Genomic DNA, 20,850 nt, shown 5'->3' on the forward strand with positions numbered 1-20,850 from the left:
TCAGGTTTAACCGGTTAACCCCGGGTTAGTGAATGGTGCTAGTGGCCCTAAGAGTGTTAAGCCTGGAGACCTTGAGTTCTCCCATCAGCACTGTAGTGTAAATACGGCTCAGACCAGGGCTCCGGTCATTACGGGCCGGCCGTGAAAAAGTTAAAATATTTACGTTTCGTTACGAAACGCGGTTATTTTCGGTCGGGTCGGGTTTGCTCGTCGCTCGGCTTTTGTTTCGTCCTACTTGCGCTGGTATCTGTTTGTATCCGATACCTTTGAAGATGAGAGTGGATTTTAGCTTGTTTTGACACCGCCTTTGTATAAGTTAGCCTGTAACTCGACATTCAGGCCAATTCGAACGTGCACCTGACATCAAACCGATATTTGAATCATATTAGAATCATATCAGTTAGCTGTCATTCAAGCGTTCATTAGTCTCAATTACCATGTAGGTTATTTAAACAGCGAAAGTATAGATTCAGCAAAGCCTTTGTGTAGGTTTTGCGCTTATTACATAAAAAGAAAAACACACAGGATGTGAGGTTATGTGTTAAATTACGTGTAGAAAATTAATGCTTTTTGTCGCGTGGCAAAGTGGAATAAATCGGTGGGCCCGGCTCGGGATTATTGCCTTTAATTTCCTAACCTCGTATCTCGAAAATTGATGCCACTGCAAAATAAACCTCATTTCTAAGAGGCAAAGGTTCAGGTTTAAAAATAATGAAGACGATACAATTGGTTGGGTAAGCATGGCTGATGTGACCTCGGTTATTCTTATTTCGTGCAATTTTGGCCCAATTATTTTACAGGTGAAAGAAATTCGGTACTATTTTCGATAGGGCTAGGATATAGCGAAATTTTCCTTGCTTATTAGTAGATGGGCACATTAAAAATTAAAAAAAAAAAATTGTGAGTCGGTGGGGTCGGTGATATGGCCGCTTTTTACAACATACCTATATTAAGTAAGGTAAGTTGTATAAGCTGTATCTACCTATATATTATACGAGTAATGTACAGTCGATCATAATTATAACATCTTCGTTAATAACGTATATATTATAAATGAAACATTGTCATAATATCCACTGTTTAAGACAGTTTTTTTATTTTACATTTATGTTTCTCGTGCCCTCCAAGTTTATATTAAATTCAAGTCTGTAATAAATAAGGTAAGAATATTTTATACAAATTATTCTGGTCCTGCGAACCGGATTGAGATTGAACAGCTGAGCATTAAAAGGGTTGGCTAGATACATTGCCTATTTGCATTTAATGAATAGAAGAATAGCCCTATTTTTCAAAAGACATCTGCGCCATTTATTACAAAAGTGTATAAAAGGTGTTAAGTTGTAGACTCGTACAGTCGCAGCTGATATATATCGGGGCAGCCAAGGTGCTCACAAATATCTGAGCACGCCTCTAGTGTCAAGGCGTTAGAGTGCTTGTTCAGATATTGTGAACAACTTGGCCGCTCCGTTATATCTGATGGCGACTGTACAATAAATAAGTATCGGTTATGCAGATTATGCTTTATGAATGTTTTGTCATTGTAATAGTATAGGTATCTTAATTTTGAGCTTTACTACAGTCAAAGAAATAAATCTAGTCCATCTGCTTGTGACCGTAATGAACATTGATTAATTAAATATCGACTCAATTGTTATCGATATCGGTTGTTTGTCTGCGTGGCATTTTTAGTCATGGCATTATTGCCCGAGAGCTCAGCTATTTTTTATTGACGTCCCGAAGCGACCAAAGAAGGGGAAAGACCGGCACCCAGTCAGGGACAGGACCTCCATAGCTTTTTTTTTCTGTACTTACCTACGTATGTCTAGCTCTTAACACCAGTAAGCTCTCGACTGGACCTAACCTAACCACCAAAAACCGCGAGCTGCCACACTTTACGCCATTATCAATAAATCCCGTTTATAATTAATTGAGGCACGCGGATCTTTCAAAATAACCGGCCGGCTTGATAAACTGTAATCTCCCAAAATACACCCGACCGTAAAGCGACAGGGTCGCAACCACAACGTAAACTCTACTAACTACTAGTTCTATAACTTAGAAAGAACCCTGTCGTATTAATTTCCAAGTGCAATGAATGCAGCCTCGCAGACGGATCAAGTAATAATATAATCGTCTCTTTTTATCGTACTGGTTTATGTTTCTGTTTCTGCTCGACGCACTGTGCGGTGTGCGTATCGTATCCAGTGTTGCCAACTTGGCATAATTGATGCCAGATCTGGCATATTTTCACTCGCTTTGGCATCAAGATTTTCCATTTAGCATCTGGCCTATTTTTTAGCATATTTGGTCGAAGCCAAGTTTGCACCAATTTGGCAGTAAAAACATGCGCCATCGCCTTATGTGGTTCATATTTTCATATTAATTTTGACTTGTGGTAGTGCATGGGCGGATGGACGTTGACGGGCTATAAGAAATTAAAATTTTCCATCGGTCGATTGCCCTTCGCGCCTACATTTTTAAATTTGCCGCTTTTTTTCTACCAACGGAAATGGCTTAACAGACTATAAATAACAAACAACGGTGTATTTTACTGCATATTTTTAGGCACTATATTATTTATAAGTGCCCTTTTCAAGTGAAATTTTAGCATTTGGCATATCATTAGTCTAGCATTTTTTCAAAATCCGAGTTGGCAACACTGCGTATCGTAATACCTCAGTTAGTGTAGTATCGCAGCGGCGAACGGACGCGTCAACGACTTTTCAAAGAAACGTATATTGACAAACTTTATCGTACATATTTTGATAACGGAACGCGAATATTCAAACACGTGTGGAACGCACAAATGTGGCAACGTTCGTGATTGGTTTTTATAAGTTATCTTGTTTGTTTTGGTTGGTTTATTGTTTTAATTAGAGTGTGGTGCAACCTTGTGTTGATTGACGTGAGTGATGTAAGCCGCTGGAGGTGTTGGGTTGTTCCCGAGGATGCTGTGGTGCTGAGATACGATGCATACGTCTATGATGATGGTATGTGGCTAAAACAATACTTATCGGCATGTTAGAATACCTAAGTAAACAAAGTATGAAGGTTACTTTTAAAATGCATGTCTAATTGCTGTAGGTAATTACTTACCTACTGTTTTCTTAAGCACCAGGCTAGGTAAATTACTGTAAATTACCGTATGTAAATTTTCTGATATGCATTCTAGTTTTTTAACTAACTGCAGAAAGATGGATGTTAATTTAACCGTTTTTAAATAAGTACCTATAAGTTTTAATGTGTCCCGGTAAATCGAGTGCTAGGTTTTTGTTAGTTAGGTAAGTCAAACATTAGGATATAAACATTGCCGGCCCGATTCGAATAATGCTTATAAGAAGTAACAGCGGTACGATACCGATCTGTCAGTGTCAAAACTTGCCAAAAGTGACGTTTTTAGGGTTCCGTAGCCAAATGGCAAAAAACGGAACCCTTATGGATTCGTCATGTCTGTCTGTCTGTCCGCCCGTCTGTCCGTCCGTATGTCACAGTCACTTTTTTCCTTAACTATAAGAACTATACTGTTAAAACTTGGTAAGTAGATGTATTCTGTGAACCGCATTAAGATTTTCACACAAAAATAAGAAAAAAAAAATACATTTTGGGGGTTCCCCATACTTAGAACTGAAACTCAAAAAATTTTTTTTTCATCAAACCCATAACCCATAAGTGTGGGGTATCTATGGATAGGTCTTCAATGATATTAAGGTTTCTAATATCATTTTATTCTAAACTGAATAGTTTGCGCGAGAGACACTTCCAAAGTGGTAAAATGTGTGTCCGGCCCTCTGTAACTTCTAAAATAAGAGAATGATAAAACTAAAAAAATATATGATGTACATTACCATACAAACTTCCACCGAAAATTGGTTTGAACGAGATCTAGTAAGTAGTTTTTAGGGTTCCGTACCCAAAGGGTAAAAACGGGACCCTATTACTAAGACTCCGCTGTCCGTCCGTCCGTCCGTCCGTCCGTCTGTCTGTCACCAGGCTATATCTCACGAACCGTGATAGCTAGACAGTTGAAATTTTCACAGATGATGTATTTCTGTTGCCGCTATAACAACAAATACTAAAAACAGAATAAAATAAAGATTTAAGTGGGGCTCCCATACAACAAACGTGATTTTTGACCGAAGTTAAGCAACGTCGGGCGGGGTCAGTACTTGGATGGGTGACCGTTTTTTGCTTGTTTTGCTCTATTTTTTGTTGATGGTGCGGAACCGTCCGTGCGCGAGTCCGACTCGCACTTGGCCGGTTTTTTTTAATACGTCATAAATCCCCTAAATACGGAACCCTTCATGGGCGAGTCCGACTCGCACTTGGCCGCTTTTTTGGTTGAAGAAATGTCACTTTTGACACTGACAGATCGGTATCGTACCGCTGTGACGTCTTATGAGCATTGTTCGAATCGGGCCGATGGGTACCTACATATTTATTTCAGTTTGAGATATAGGTTCTACTTACCTTATCTACCGAGTTCAAAATACCTAATCCAACCAAATGTCATTTTAATAGGTACATATCATAATACTATGTATTACTTATTCTGTGACATATATACAAAATACATAGGTATGTACATATAATAATAATGTGTCTAAAGTAGGTAGGTAGCTAGGTACTTACTGTATCTAGGCATGTCTTCCATAATACCACTCATGTCTTCCTTAACATCTACCTGTTCCTTAACCGGATCCGCAAACTTTTTAGACACCTATACCTACCTATATACCTATACCTACCTAGCTTTAGAAATATGAAACCTTGTTTAATAATACAGGTGCTTAATGCACTAAATTGCATAGGCGAGGCACATATTACGGACGTACGTGCATAATAGCAGGCAATAAGTTGGAACAACACTTGAAAGTGGGAAACTACCTACTACCATCGTCTTAATTACTATGGAAGCCTGCTTATTACCTTGGTACAGTTAGCTGTAGAGGGGCGTTTTTTTTTGTTGTCCCCTACACTTTTTTTTTCAAATTTGGGATTTTTTATGTTATATCTACTCAGAATCACGAGCTCTGTCTATCCTAATAGGAGAAAAAAAGTGTCCCAAAATTTCCATACATTTTTCGATATTTCCATTGCGCGACCGCCATACAAAGTCTATGAAAAATGGTGACGTAATGGAAATAAAAACCTTATGACACTTTTTTTCTCCTATTAGGATAGAAAGAGCTCGTGATTCTGAGTAGAAATAACATAAAAAATCCCAAATTTGAAAAAAGAGTGCTGGGGACAACAAAAAAAAAACGCCCAGAGACAGTTGACCTCCCTGCAAACCAACATCTATTTATGCAGGGGGGTGACCCCCTGCATAGATGTTGTGTTATCTTTGCAGCTGACTGTACTTAGGTATACCATGTGAAATGCTTATTACCAGGGATGTTGCGAATATCCGCATCCGCATCCGCAACCGCGGAACTTCCGCATTATTTTCAACATCCACATCCGCATCCGCATAAAATCGATGCGGATTTAATGCGGATGCGGATGTGGACCTCTTAGCATCGGCGTAAGTGCTAGACTGGTAGGTAATTTAGTCGTTAACCAAATAAACCTATTAGAAATGAGCAGTCAAGCGTGAGTGGGACTTAATGTACGGAACCCTTGGAACGCGAGTCCGACTCGCACTTGGCCGGTTTTTTGAAATAAAAATTACTAAAATGTAATATTTGACGTTTTTTATGGTAGTATCTTGTCTTGACATCCGCATCCGCGGATGTGAGCCTTTAAAAATCCGCATCCGCGGATGTCAAAAAATCGGCATCCGCAACATCCCTGCTTATTACAAATACAAGAGGTAGGTGGATATTAAATTTGGGAACCAATTTTTTCTATAGCTGCCTAATTTATTGGTAGATGTTGCAGAGACGGTGGTTTATAGTTTAATCAATGAGGAATTTTAGTTTTTGGCGCGTTAGAATGTAGATAATTTGGACCTCGACTGTGGCTTAACAATTTTGACAATACATTTCTTTAGTTAGATTTACCTATGTCCGTATTATGAATAGTTATATAACACAGCCCACGGACGTCTGGGGGGCAACCGCGAAAACTGAAATTCGCAAATTGCGGGGATCTTTCTCTTTTACTCACATTAAGACGTAATTAGAGAGAGAGAGAAAAATGCCCGCAACCGACGAACTTGCTTATAGCCCTGGTTCTGGCCCCGTAACTCCGTAACGAGTATGTAATTGTTTGAATGAACACTATTCAGGTGCAAGGCCGTTCCCATGCTATGACTACTACCCATTACGTCCGCCGTTTCTGTCTCATATAAACATCTGGTTATAAAACAAATGGAAATTAGTTTTGTTTTGAGTACTTTTGAGCCGTCTGCCAACGAAATTACAAATTTTAAGTAAAAAAACTGTTTTAGCGAGATTCGAACGCGCGACAGCCACGTAACCCGTTTCGTTGTGAATGACAATTATTTAAACAAAAACGGAGAGCCATCAATCCACCTTGTGCTAGGTAATACACTTATAATAAATAAAGTACTTGTTGCAACTTATAGTACCCTGTGCTACCTATAGTACCTACTTATGTATAGGTCAATAACTCACCAGCTCACCACGAGTATAAAATAAAAAGAAATTCCAATCAGCGTTTAATCTGCTATAATCTTAGAAACTTTAATAGGATGTGTAACTATATTTTTTAAGATAACAACAGCTAAGCTACTTATCCTATCAATCTGACTTATGCTTCAAGCCATCTCATAAACATTACTTATACATATTACTTTTTATAGACGTTTGAAAACTATGATATACCATACCTATACCATTTAGGGGATCCTTTTAAAGTACCGAAACTTTTTTGGCCTTTCGTTTCCCAACCAAATTTTACCAACTGCACGTTTGTCAACTCAATCTTTCCCATATAAACATTTGACAAACTTAAAATCTGGCAAATGATAATTTCCCAAACTGTTACTTTGCAACTTTTATAAGACCAACTGTTTTTTTCCCAGATGTTTTACATGGACTATAAATGTTCGCTCAAATTTATTTTGTGTCAAATAAATCACTGGACAAAATTATTTTATCCAAAAATATATTTACTTAACAAAAATGTTTGTTCAAATAAATGTACCTATTGCAAAACCACTACTTGACAAATTATGTCTATCCAAAACGGGTTACTAATGGATTACCAAAAATTTTTTGCCAGATTTTCATATCCCAAACAATGTATCCTAAAAATATAAAAGCCAACTAATCATTGCCCAACTAAACAAGTCGCATATAAATATTTCCCAAGAGAACGATATGGAAAAACATATTTTGACATTTCCTTACTTTGGCAACATTTATTTTACCAGATTTCAATTAATCTAAATTATTAGTTGCCAAAGAATACAAAAACCATTACAAAACATGACAAATGTAACAATTAATGTGGTATATACCAGTTATACCACCATAAAGATAATAATTTTTGACATAGTTTGTTCTGTAATATTTGACATTACTAAATTTGGAATTATTTAAAGTATTTATATTAAATCAATAAAAATTGTGAAATAATAATTGTCGAAATAAGTAATTGCCAAAATACAAGTTTGTCACGTTTTTTTTATAATTGTTACATTTGTCATGTTTTGTTATGGTTTTTGTATTCTTTGGCAACTAATAATTTAGAGTAATTAAAATTTGGTAATATCTGGACACCACAAGGTATACCTGTACCAATTTTCAAAATTTGTGATTAAAACAATATTTTACTACAATTTTATCAAGAACTATGTACTGATTACAAAGACACCGAAAACATTGTTGTTCGACTTAATATACAATACACATACGTTAAAAGTTAATCAACTTTCTTACGTTCAATCTTTAATTCCTTCCTTAATGCCTATATAATCGTACTTATTACTGAAGTTTACGTGATAAACTTAGCAATACTTAAAGATATAAGTATACGTTTTCATTGGTTACATGGCTATACTATGTCATTACATAATTAATCTAATACCTTTAAACGAGCAATTCTTGTGTTTAATTAAACTAACATTTTACATACAAATATTTGAAATAGTTTGTGTATTTCTTCGATCACGGTATTACGGAAAACGATGTAACTTCTTTCATATTTCTTCTTCCCAAATCCAAAAGCAAAACAATTTAAAAACAAACGAATGTCAATTAATTTAAGAAGAAATTATAGTTGGTCAAACCAAATTTTTCAGTAAATAAGAACGAAGAAAACTTCTTTTTTTGGGTGCTAGTACTAATAATGAGACAGTCCTTTGACAAACTATAGACAAGCACAATACACATATAGCCACTCTAGCCGGCAAACTTAGTTCTGCTGCCTATGCAGTGAGGCGAATCAGACAGCTGACAAACGTAGAGACGGCCAGGCTGGTATACTTTAGCTACTTCCACAGTGTTATGTCGTATGTAATTCTGTTGTGGGGAAGAGCGGCAGACATTCAGACAATATTTGTGCTGCAAAAACGAGCTGTACGTTCTATCTATGGACTGGGCGCTCGAGCATCCCTGAGAGAGAAATTCAAAGAAGTGAACATTCTTACCCTTGCATCTCAATACATACTTGAGAATATTATGTATGTTCGGAAAAACGTCCATGAATTCAAGCTTAACAGTGATATCCATAAGGGTCAATTTCACCAAACGAGCATTTTTGTCTAATTCCCATGGAATTTTGAAATACTAACATTACACAAAAAAAAATATGCTGATAATTTGATCAAAAATATAATAAACATTAATTTTCTTATGGGGTAAAAATATTCATAAAACTATAAAAGTTATTTCAATTTAAAATTTTGGTCAGGGCACGGGAATTAGTGTGTCCATGGGAATTAGATTTTACTAGCACGGAAATTAGAACATGGCACAGGAATTGTTTTCTTAACTTATTTTGGTAGTTAAAACTATTATTTATGTATATTTTAATCTACAATAATATACTTTAACCATACTGAAGCGGCATCGAACATATTTACCTTCTTTAATTTTAGTTTCGGACGACTAATCTACGAAAGTATGATACACTAAAAACTACGTATTTGACTAATCGTTTCCTTGATTTTAATGGCAACTAATCTCTCTTTCTTAGTAAAATGTACATATTTCAAAACAATACCTACTTACATACATACATACATACATACAAAACTATTCATTAAATTAAAAAGTGTCATTATGTATCTGCATGTAAATAGGTACAAGGTGTATGATCTGGTATATGGCCGTATAGGAAATGATACTAAGAAATAAGTAAATAGGTGCACAGTGAGAAGAAGTTATTGTGTAAGTTAATCTGAAGAAATCGAATATGCTGCCTTCATAAATTCATAACACAAAAAATTGTTTGACCACATATGAGGTAAGGTGGGGTAAGACTATCACAGACAGACAGACATGACGAATCCATAAGGATTCCGTTTTTTGCCATTTGGCTACGGACCCCTAATAAGGTATCTAATAGTATTACGATTTTAATACCCCCTGGCACTGACTAAAATAACCGACTTGGTTTCCCATTACATCTCAAAACTTTTTTGTAACGTTGCGAGACTTGCATCTTTTTACATGTAATGTTTTTGATACGATCCCATCTCTTTTTGTAGGCTGTCCTTCTTTTCAGGTAATCATACCCATACCATACTGATACTATGTATACACATATCATAACTATACACATCTTTATTCATACTCACATCGTACATATTTACCACAATGAAGTTAATAGTGTATGTGCTCAGTGATAGTAAATATCATCTAGTTTAAGTATTTGACACTAAATTAGTGATACTAATGTAGAATTTTTCGTAGGATTTTTCATTATGCTCAAAAGTAGATTCCGGACAGGGCACGGGAGCAGTAATTTGAGCCTTTAGGTATTTTTAAGTGTACTCTAAAAACCCATTAATCAGTGAATTCATATGGAACTCGGTGTGAAAGTGTGACTTCTTTATGTAAAAAAAAAATGGTAAGTATTATCTGATGCTAACCCGCGATTTTCATCACGGACAGAAAAAAAATCGTGTTCAGAAATTGACCCATAACTATAACACTAGAAACAAACATAAACTTGCTGTGCCCGCCCACCGCCTCCGTAAGGTTAGTACGTCTTTCGTCGGGAACTGTACACGTTTTTATAACAAAGTTCCCACTGATATAGCGAATTTACCACTTAACAAATTTAAGTCACACATTAAGCGCTCCTTGTTGAGTAAGGCGTACTACACTGTAAATGATTTTATAGATGATAGAGATGCCTTTAAGCCGGCAGCTTGATTTCGATAGTATAATAAGAGTTAAATAAATATGTATTGTTTTTCTTTTTTTTCTTTTCATTGTAAATTAATCATGCTAGTGTCCAGTAGAATTGACACATGAGACCATCATGTTCTCGATTAATTATATTGTTTATATTGCTTAATTTAATTTAAATTTTTGACACTTGGAGACCTTATACATCTCTAAGTTTTAGTTTTAATTTTATTTTTATTTTATTTGTGCATACTTATATTTTTAATGATTCCGACACTTAGAGACCTATACATCTCTAAGTCAATATAGGGCATTTAGCTTGGTAATTATGTGAAGATTTACCGTTTTTTTATGTAACATACAAGAACAAAATGTTGTGTCTCACAGTTATACGTTATTACAATTTAAATATTAATATGGCCCGGCAGCTTGAATATGTCATGCTCGCTTAAAAGTCTTTGCTTACGGTGGCGTTGTTGATCGGGTCGCCACTTTCCCGAATGAAGGTTGAGAGAGGCGATGGCTGAGATACGCGTCATACTCGTGAACGGGTGCTGTTTGTGGAGACTGGTCTATTTAAGCTATCACGAGCTATTATATTTAGTTACTCTATTTTTGAGGATAATTACATGGACACAGACACACATCATTCGGTTCTCGTATGCTATTTTATTTTTATTGTCATTTTCTTACTTAATGAATGTTTTAATTAGGTATACAGGATTTTGACTCTTGGAGACCCTATACATCTCTAAGGATAATTTGATTAACTACTATATATTTGTAATCTTTTAGTTATGATGACACTTAGAGACATTTACATCTCTAAATAATTTTAGATTATAGTTTTGTATCTTTGTGTTCTTTTTTTTTTCAATACTATTGTTATAGCGTTTTTTTTTTGTAATTCGACATTTAGAGACTTTATACATCTCTATGTAATACTTTAGTTTGATTTTATATTTGCGGCTTAGAAAGTTGTATTTTATAATTGTAGATGTGTTTTTTTTTGCTGTATGTAAATTCCATGTTGACGTGTAAAAGTGCCCTTGTGGCCTATTTGCTGAATAAATGTTGATTGATTGATTGATTGATTGATTAATAACTTATCACTCAAAACCTGTTGAAGATGCTCTGGATACAGGCATTATCATTTATTACAAATGCCTGCCTGTCTGCTTTAAAAAAAAATGAATTTCAATAAATTTTCAGACTTAAATTTCAAACAGTTTAATCTTGCGTTACAATTATTATAAAATACGTATGGTCAAAGTACAACCAGTTCCGTACACCTTAGTTTAATGTGAGGAAGATGCAATCAAATATGACACATATCACAATATGTTTAAAGTTTCAAATAAATAATACGTGTCAGGGCCCCACTCTAGTAATGAGTTCAAAGCAAACCTAACAATAGTTTTTTGTCCGTCGTAACGTCTCAAGGCCCGTGGCGTACGACGGATCGAGATTTTTTGTTGGCGTAACTTTTTATTGATATTCCGGGCGTATTTGCTTCTATTCGGAATTTTCAATAATATTTACGTTTTTTTTGTATAATCTTATCCTTAGAAACGTTTTTTACAGGTAACCTGTATTTCGATTTCCGTACACATGTTCCTGAAAAGACCCATTGCGTATAAATACAAAAGTCGAAATTGTAGGTATTTATGTTCTATATTTAGCTAGGTAGGTACGTAATAGTCCTTTACAAATTCAACGTAGTTATTTAAACTTAACTAAACTAAACTTTTGCACCATAACTCTATATTACATATGTACCTATATGCAAATAGTACTGATAAGCATCCAAACTAAGATTCAGTCTGTATTCTTGCAAGTATTTGCCTTAAACGGTTTCTAACTACGTTTATTCTCCAACGATATCATACCTAATGAAGCGAACGCAAACTTGAATTGAAGTACTTATCTAATTCACAAAACATTCGACTGTAAACTTATAAAATGAGCTCGAGCTCAGTACGGGCGATGACTAATACCTTATTACAACGGCATAAGGCCTAAAAATGGTTAGTTAAGGGTCTTCTTTAAGTTACGTTGAGCTGGTTCGCCTGAGATGCTCTCGGTAAGCTTTGGCAATACCTTGTATGTCATTGCAAACCTACCTATAGTAAGAGCGAGTACGAGTAGAAAACTTACATGAAATCATTTACCGTGTGGTTATGATGACGATTCTTTCATGTTTAAAATAAAATACGTGTGTGGTCAAAAATCGTGGGGTAAAAAATCCTCGGTCGGAAAAAGTTGCAAAAAAGATGACTGAAATTCGGTTAGGATCCTTATCATTCAAAGGCAAGACGTTAATATGATTATGATATTGGACAGTTAAAAAATGGCAAAGAGTAACAACAATAAGCCCTGGAAAGTTTTATGCCCAGTCGAAACTCGAAACCCATCATCGGTTTTACTTACCTCACCACGCACTTTGCCCTGCCAATAAGTGCGTTCTCTGATTACGCCTATACTACCCGCAAACCAAACTGACGACCGAGGTCATATCACTCTCTCTCTTAATCTTAAATGACCACGTAAGCGTGAGTGAGGAGGTTTAAAATAGAAATTTTTTGACGTAAAGACCACGTTACACTGGCGCTCTAGAACTAAGCACTCGACTCGACTGCGTTTGCGCAACCAATGTAAACACACCAGAACCAATTGGATTATCAAAACACACTCATAAGGGAATCGAACCCGCATAACGGAGCGCAAATGTATTTATAATTCAGCCTTAAGCACCGGTATTCCCGGTGTAATAACGCGTATCCAGAAATGAAATTGATCCTTGTGAGAGTTGTAAAAACACCGTTAAGATGAAGTCGGATTAAGGTGCAGTGAGTTCAGGCCCCGTAGCCAACATGCCAATAGCTAACGCTCCGTAGCGAACGAAACGCAACTGTCACTGTCACACTAATATGGAAGAGTGATAGGGAGACACAAAGCGATTCGATGGCGAAGCGATAGCGATCGTCACCTTGGCTAATAGGCCCCCAGGCCGTGTAGCCAACATGCCAATCGCTTACGCTCCGTAGCGATTGAAACGCAACTGTCACTGTCGCACTAATATGGAAGAGTGATACTGATAGAGAGACAAAGCGTTTCGTTGTCGAAGCGATTCAACCATAAAATAAAATGCAATACCTTGGTTAACAAGAACACTCGTTACTTATTTACTAAAACGGTGCGCCAAAAAAACTTCGTAAGATAAGCAATATTTTGTAAAGGTTCTTTATTAAGACGAGGGACCCAAAAAATATGCAATATGTAAGGACCGCGCAAGGTTCTTCCCTCGGACAAGGATATTAACTGCCCAGTTTACTAACTTTGACATGTACATTTGGGACGAGTGGAGTGAGTCTTCGTGTAGCTGTAGACCAGTTACATTTTTACCGATTTGCATGTAAGTATGCTTGATGTTAGTTAGTTTTTTTGCACGCATTAGACCAGAAAGACATATTCGTTACTTTGGGAGTCCATTTTAACAATGATAAAGGATAATTGTTTATTTATTTCTACAATACTCTTTACAGTAAATGACTGAAATAAAATAACCCCGCATCCCTTATATAAAAATTATTTTCAATAAAAATACGTATATGTCTAAATTCCAAGTATGTATGTTATTGCCATTTTAGGGATTATCTACACATGTATACTATGAGTAGACTCGTATAAATATTGTACAAAATTTCTTTACGAGGAAAAACCATTTAGTAATGTCGTGTCGTTCCTTCTACGGAGATGGCGTTAACGATTCCATTACAAGTAAATTAAATCGCGGCCGCGGCCAGCGATTGGTCATGCTCGTATATTTGTGGTAATCGATAAGCAATTCGGTTTGCAGTCATATTGAAATACGATATGCGTGTAACGGGAGCTATTGTGAAACATGCGAAGAATATTGAGATTATTGTCATGAATACACAAATGATTCTACTGTTTTTCTCAGTTCATGTTAATTAGATCGGCGCCTTTAACCAGCACTCTTAATCTCTGATATTTGATTAAAAGGCCTGTGTACACCGGTTTGCGTGTGCGTGACGTGCACTATTGGATGTTGGAGCCGCACACGCACACGTCACGCGTCACGCAAACGGTGTGCCGTCTCTCATAAGGATCTGTATACTACAACGCCGCACGCGCACGTGCACGTCACGCACACGTAACCGGTGTGCAAGCCTGTGCACTTGATCTGGTACTTGAAACTGATAATTTCCTGTCTATTTCCGGGTTGTTAATTAAGTAAGGAGAGAGCGTGGCATCAAGCATCAATACATATTTACTTATAAGACCAGCAAAGTACGGCAAATTTTATTGTCCTTGACGGTGACAATTGTTACAGGGGTGAAACAGCGGCCTGGCAGCTGTTAGACCGTAATTATACTCAATATTTACTTAACTCAATTGAAATGAAAATATTAACAAAAACAAAACGCATATTAGATCTTTTCTACGCTTACTGTCCAATACATATTTATACATAACGAGAAATGATTATCTTATTCTAGAAAGACGGAATAATCTACAGAGCAAGGGCCAGTTTCTCAAAAAAGCTTGTAACTTGTAATACAAGCGAATGTCACTTTTTGACGGCTTTTGTCATAGTTCGTTTTTTTTAGCATTAGAAATAAGGTAAACAATCTTGACGTGTCTTTTTATTGAAAAACACGTTTTAAAAATAAATAATGGCAAATATGTAACAATTATGAATCTAATACGATCATTTATATTCTTCTGCTTTCATAAGTAATACATAGTTACTGATTTAAAAGAAAAGTTTTTTAATTAAAAGACATTTCAAGATCGCTTACCTTCTTTCTAATGCTAAAAAACGAACTATAGAAACGGACTTCCACTTGTATTACAAGTTACAAGCTTTTGAGAAACGGGCCCCAGGTATCCAAGTAAATGTATTTACCTGTTACAATACGGAACTTATTCCAATATTTTCACCTATAAATGATGATTGCAATGAATACAAAGTGGACCTTACCCAATAGAAGTAAGTCTGAAATATGGAGGAGGGGCAATATCATGAATCAATGAAATCACCTGCCATTTATATACATGGAAATCTATCCATATTTCAGCCTTACCAAGCCTTACTTAGCATTCGAGACTTTAGTCAGATAACTTTAGTTATTGTCAGAAATTATTATTAATAGGCAAATTTAAGAAAGGATCAAGTCATGTTAAAGACGATAAATTATTTAGAAACTTTTTGAATAATTTGCGTTACTCGTACTTATATAAATGTGCGTAGTGCGTTATCGTTATCACCTTCCCTCGTATTGAATTTCATCTGTGAAATTTGAAACGAATGGCTTTACACGATCTAGAGGCAACTCGCTCAATCAAAATTTGTAAGACAAGATGAAGAGAAATAATAAGACGACATATTAGAGTACGATTACAACTTTAACTAGGAATGGTTAAAATAGCTAAAGCTCACTCTGTGTCTACAGGTTTTTCTTGTACCAACCTTACAGACAAGTTTAGGCCTAAAATTCCTTCGTCCTTTTTGCAAATACCACTAATTACTCACCTTCTTTCTGCATAATGTCGATAATAAATTTTAATATACCCAATGCATAATAGAAATACATTAATATTGTTCATGAATAAATAATGATGAATAATTACTCACCGAATAACTGAGCCTAATTGACATTTTTGTCTTGAATGCCTTGTTATCTGACAATTAGGTACCTTTCTCGTACCTTTTGTTGAGCGAGGCAGTTTATCTCCAAACATATCTAAACAGTACACCAGGGCCTTATCAAGAGCTCGGCTGACAATACGATTCCTTAGGACGAAAAAATCCCAACTGAGTCTAGAGTATCGGTGCTTACGACTTTGTCTCACCAGGTCTGTCTCACGTGACGGTTTGGAATCCGATCACAAAGGAATGTGCTATTTGTAAGGCAAGGCAGATCCTTTGTTTGGATTGAAGTGTATAACGTGCCAAAATGCCTATATATTATAGGTTTGGCCTTTCTCTTAATTACTCGTATTTTCTTGAAATAAGGAAGATTATTGACCATTCCCGCAAATATTTGGGAATTTAGGGAATATTCCTGCTCTAGATACATACACACAAACAGACAGACGCGACTTTGTTTTATAAGGTGTAGTGATGTGGTACGAAATGTCAGTAAGAAACTGCTTTCAACACTCTGCAGCTCTGTTTGTTTAAGATATATTAGACTGAAACATAATTAACCCATTATTCTTAAAGTTAATGCACATGATAACGCATTGCCTCAGTTTGCTGTTTACATACCTATAATATCTTTATCGATAGCGATATGAAACAGTAATCATTTTGTGTTGACGCGTCCTTGACGCCGCCTAATATTTATCGATACTTATCGGATATCTGACGGTCTTGTCTAAAGCAAATATATTTGGATATGGCTTTTATAGTTTGTCAAAGGACTGTCTCATTTCAAACGTAGACTGAGATAATCATACTATCTTTGTCTTACACTAGTAGCACCCAAAAGAAAAGGATGATTATAGTTTTTTAGGTTCTGATTTACTGACAAATTGGTTTGACCAACTATATATGTTAAATGTTACCAATCTCCTGTTGAACTAGCGGTGTTAAATACATAGATTGTAATTTTTTCTTGAAATTAATGATTGAGAAATTGACATGACTCTGTATATTCGTATTATTATTATCTGATGGAAATACCTATAGGTAATCATTTATTTTAGTATCGGATTTTCCGTAATTTGAAATGAAATGGCTTCAACATTTTAAGAACCGGAAACCGTCTATTTACTTTGCCTTTGAAAGAAGTAAGGAACTTAATAGTATTTTCAAAGGAGGAAACTGAAGATAAGAACGAATTCTTCCTTTGAGTTTTATTTTAAAACATAAAATTAATCTATTTTATAGTCCACGGCAGCTGAAGAGGCGAACCTAACGCCTGTCATTTCATCTTATATCTTTACCTATTCACCTAATCGAATGTGTATATGTATAAAATATTAAAGACATCTTTCGGGATAGACTTCTTAGCGGTTATCGAGGACTAAATAATAATTATATGAATGTTAACAACATGAATATTAACATTGGCACCACGCACATCTAGGGGCAAGCCTGCTTCAGTCGAGCCTGCATACCACTTACCAGAGAACACAAAATGACGAGTGACACGCTCTGGGACGATTACAGTAAAGCCTCAAGCCTCAATTTTGTAAATAACCCTAATTTTGGAAATGAGAGTCAGGATATAAAGAAGAGGGTTGAGCATCGGCGAGATGACGACGATGATGATGATGATGATGATGATATTTAATTATTTGTGGCAATAGATATTCTCTTGAAAGGCGGCAATCAAGTTAGAGGAATTACGTTGTTAAAGTATGGATAATTACTAATTAGTATGTATTTTACATCACTTAATAGTGTTGTTGTCGGACTCTTTCATCACAATGAGTTGTATGTAATCTGGCGCATCTATTTATACGCTGGCCCGATTAACATTGCAGCCAGAATTGCCCGGTCATCGATTAATTAACCTGAGAATACAACTAACTTGTTAATTTGCCTAGTAGTTAGTGGAATCAAAGAAAATCTGGAGTAGAATGTATTGGAAAAGCAAGCTTTACGACGACATTACAAGTACATTGTTTTTTTTTTCTAACTTGGTACGAAAAACATTATTCTTGAGGTTCAAATACGAGCAGAAGCATACGATTTCCTGACCTAGCGCGAAACAACGCGCCAAAAGTATCTGCTTCCCTTAAATACATTTCCAAATAGAAACATAGGTACCTCTACAATTTGCGTTCGAAAATACATATACAAAAACAGTCTAATTGTTCTACACAGATATTTCGTCAGGTGACAAGCAAAACTCACTAATTACCACTACAAGTTCATAGCCATAGTGAACGATATTGGTACTAAACTCAGCTATGATCTGAGGTACTAAAAGAGGGTTGGTTTTTGTTTAAATATGTTTTAGTAATAAGTGAGTTTTGCTTGTCACCTGACGATTTAATAATTATCTCGTATTGTTAAGTCATTAGAGAATGGTATGGTAGATACTTTGGACTAGGTACTTGTTGCTGACTGTACCTACCGTCAGCAGCGGAAACAGATCATTTGAATTTGTGCCCGTTTATATACTTCTTCTGCAATCGTCCTCTCCTCTTTTCCATATCTTGGCCAACAATTTATTTTTTATAAGAATTTGAAGAATAAATTCGTGTCAAACGGTTAGCAGTCGCAGGCTTATAAATTGCCAGTGATCGACGCTAAAACGTCAAAGTGTGTTACAAGCACAGTTGACAAACCACTTTCATGCTTGTATAAAAAATGGTAATTCTCGCTTCCTGCCAGTTATCTCCCAAAACATCGACGTGTGAAGCGAACGGATAACGGATGCGCGTGCGCGGCTAAAATTAACGCGTCACGTCAGGGGTGCTATTCCATTCCGATCGCTTACGGGAAGAAATAGATCGTCGATTTCTAGGTTTCATTTTTGACTGTTTTCAATTGCAAAATTATCTCTAGGTGGAGTAAATTTTTTACGTCACCCTAGGCCCGTAACTTGGATTTTCTCCTCACTTCCTGGCCAAGGCAAGACGTAAAACTTTAGACAAACCACAGGCGGTAATTCGTAAAGCATATTTATGGCCCGAACCGACCACAAACACCTGTGTTGCGAAAGCAACCTTTATATTTGTATAAAATCTCAATACCTATATTTCTAATGCAGTAGCTAAACGCGGCCGTCGGGCTCGGCTAGTATTCGGAAGCTTTTTCTTAAGCACCAATAGGAGCGCTCCACATACTTTGTATCGCGGCCAATTAGAGGCACCTAAATTTAAACCACCTTTTGTACTTACTGATCAAATATTGCAAATCACTCTCTCATCAGCCTCCATACAATATCCACCACTTCTATATTTAACCGTTTTGGCAAGAACCCTTGTAAACCAGTACCTTTGGAAGATTATATCAGTTCACTTTAAATCGAAGCTTTTTATTTGAGTCGTCGAGCTCCTGACCTGCACGGCGGCTACAACCTGCGATCTGAAGCATTCACGAATTCACCTCCCTAGGTATGTAATGTACCTACTAATTGTGTCTTTGATGCCACATTTTATTATTTTATAGTATTTAGGTCGGAGTTAGTATAATGTTGCTGTTTAATTGTACCTATGTATGTAGTTTATGCGTAAAATAGCGGTGCCACGCGAAGAGTTAATATTAAGAGCCAACAGGAGCTAAGATTTAAATATTTTAGGTAAATATACCCGTCTCGCTAACGGAAGCGGCTCCTAAAACTAGTGCGATAAGGACAAGGCGAAAAATCCTGCGTAAAAATATCAAAAATCGAGGTTTCGTACTCGACTGTTTCCTCCTCCAAAACTTAACCAATCGTAACCAAATTTGGAAATCTAAATGATTATGACATTATCTGTGTCGGACCGTTTTGCTTTTTTGACTAATTGATGTCAGTTTTGAATAGCACGCCTCTCATTGCGGCATAGTCAATTAGGCCATTTTGGCCATTTTTGAAGGGCTCTAGCGCCTTAAAAAATAAAAATATCAAAAAAAGCAAAACGGTCCGACACAGATATTGACAATATTAATCTGTGTTGAAAAAATCATTGCTCTAGCTTCAAAACCCACGGAGGAAACAGTCGAGTACGTTTGTATGGAGAAATGACCACTTCTGTTGGCTCTTAACATAAGTATAAGTTAACCCGTTCATTAGTGCAACGGTCGGACACAGACAGTGCTGCGCCCTTGTACTTCGCCGCGGGTGCCAATTCAATTATCGGCCACAGACTAACACGCGGACAGACTTCGCAGTGTAATTATTAGGGCTGCTAATTTACCTTTTCGAAAACAAGTGCGTGGAGGCATAGATATTAGATAGATAAACTGTTAAGGTGACTACGCCGAAGCTTGGGACATGCTAAGTGTAAGGTCTTTCAAACTTGGACCGTTCATTTTGTGCGACGGTCGGAGACAGACAGTGTGATATCGTATATATATATATATTACATATACGGACAAGTACGAGCGAAATGCACGTTCGAATTGTCCTCACATTTGTATTTATCTAATCTCTCTAAAATCTATTCTACTTCACATAATACCTATATATTTTAGTATAAAAAATATAAAACTGCTGATATATAGAGCTAACTAGCTGTTCTCAAGTAATCATACGGCCGCCCAAGGTTTTAAACTATTTACCTAACTTGTAACAAAATTCATAGTTTTCCTGTTATTTTTCTGAGAATTCTGTGTGCAAATGTTTTGAGAAAAAACAAAACACGTTCTTAATTGAAATGCTGTTTGAATTCATTGAATCGGTAACACGTTAATCAATCTTATAATTTTCGGGAAGATGCCAACCTAAAAGCTTTGTATCAAAATTTCTTTCAGTAAAGATTTAAGTAAAGGGTAATTTTATCTTTCTTGGCATTAATTTTTTTTTATTCCATTCAAAGATCTAACGATAGTAAATGTTACCATACTGAATTGGCCTATCTATCAGCTTAGCACACAAAAAAAATCAAGCATCTACCG

At 36.1% G+C, this 20,850-nt stretch overlaps 1 protein-coding gene across 1 annotated transcript in view; it reads left to right on the forward strand.

Moving 5' to 3' along the window:
* The first annotated feature begins 2,695 nt into the window (after window positions 1–2,695).
* Window positions 2,696–20,850, forward strand: part of LOC134651903 (uncharacterized) — a 186,944-nt gene continuing 168,789 nt past the window's right edge. Inside the window, exon 1 of the mRNA XM_063507005.1 lies at window positions 2,696–2,990. Within this exon, the coding sequence (XP_063363075.1) occupies window positions 2,970–2,990 (21 nt within the window). The 5' untranslated portion in view covers window positions 2,696–2,969. The remainder of the gene's footprint in view (window positions 2,991–20,850) is intronic.

Source organism: Cydia amplana, chromosome 11 (genome assembly GCF_948474715.1).
Source record: "Cydia amplana chromosome 11, ilCydAmpl1.1, whole genome shotgun sequence".
Lineage (NCBI taxonomy): Eukaryota > Metazoa > Arthropoda > Insecta > Lepidoptera > Tortricidae > Cydia > Cydia amplana.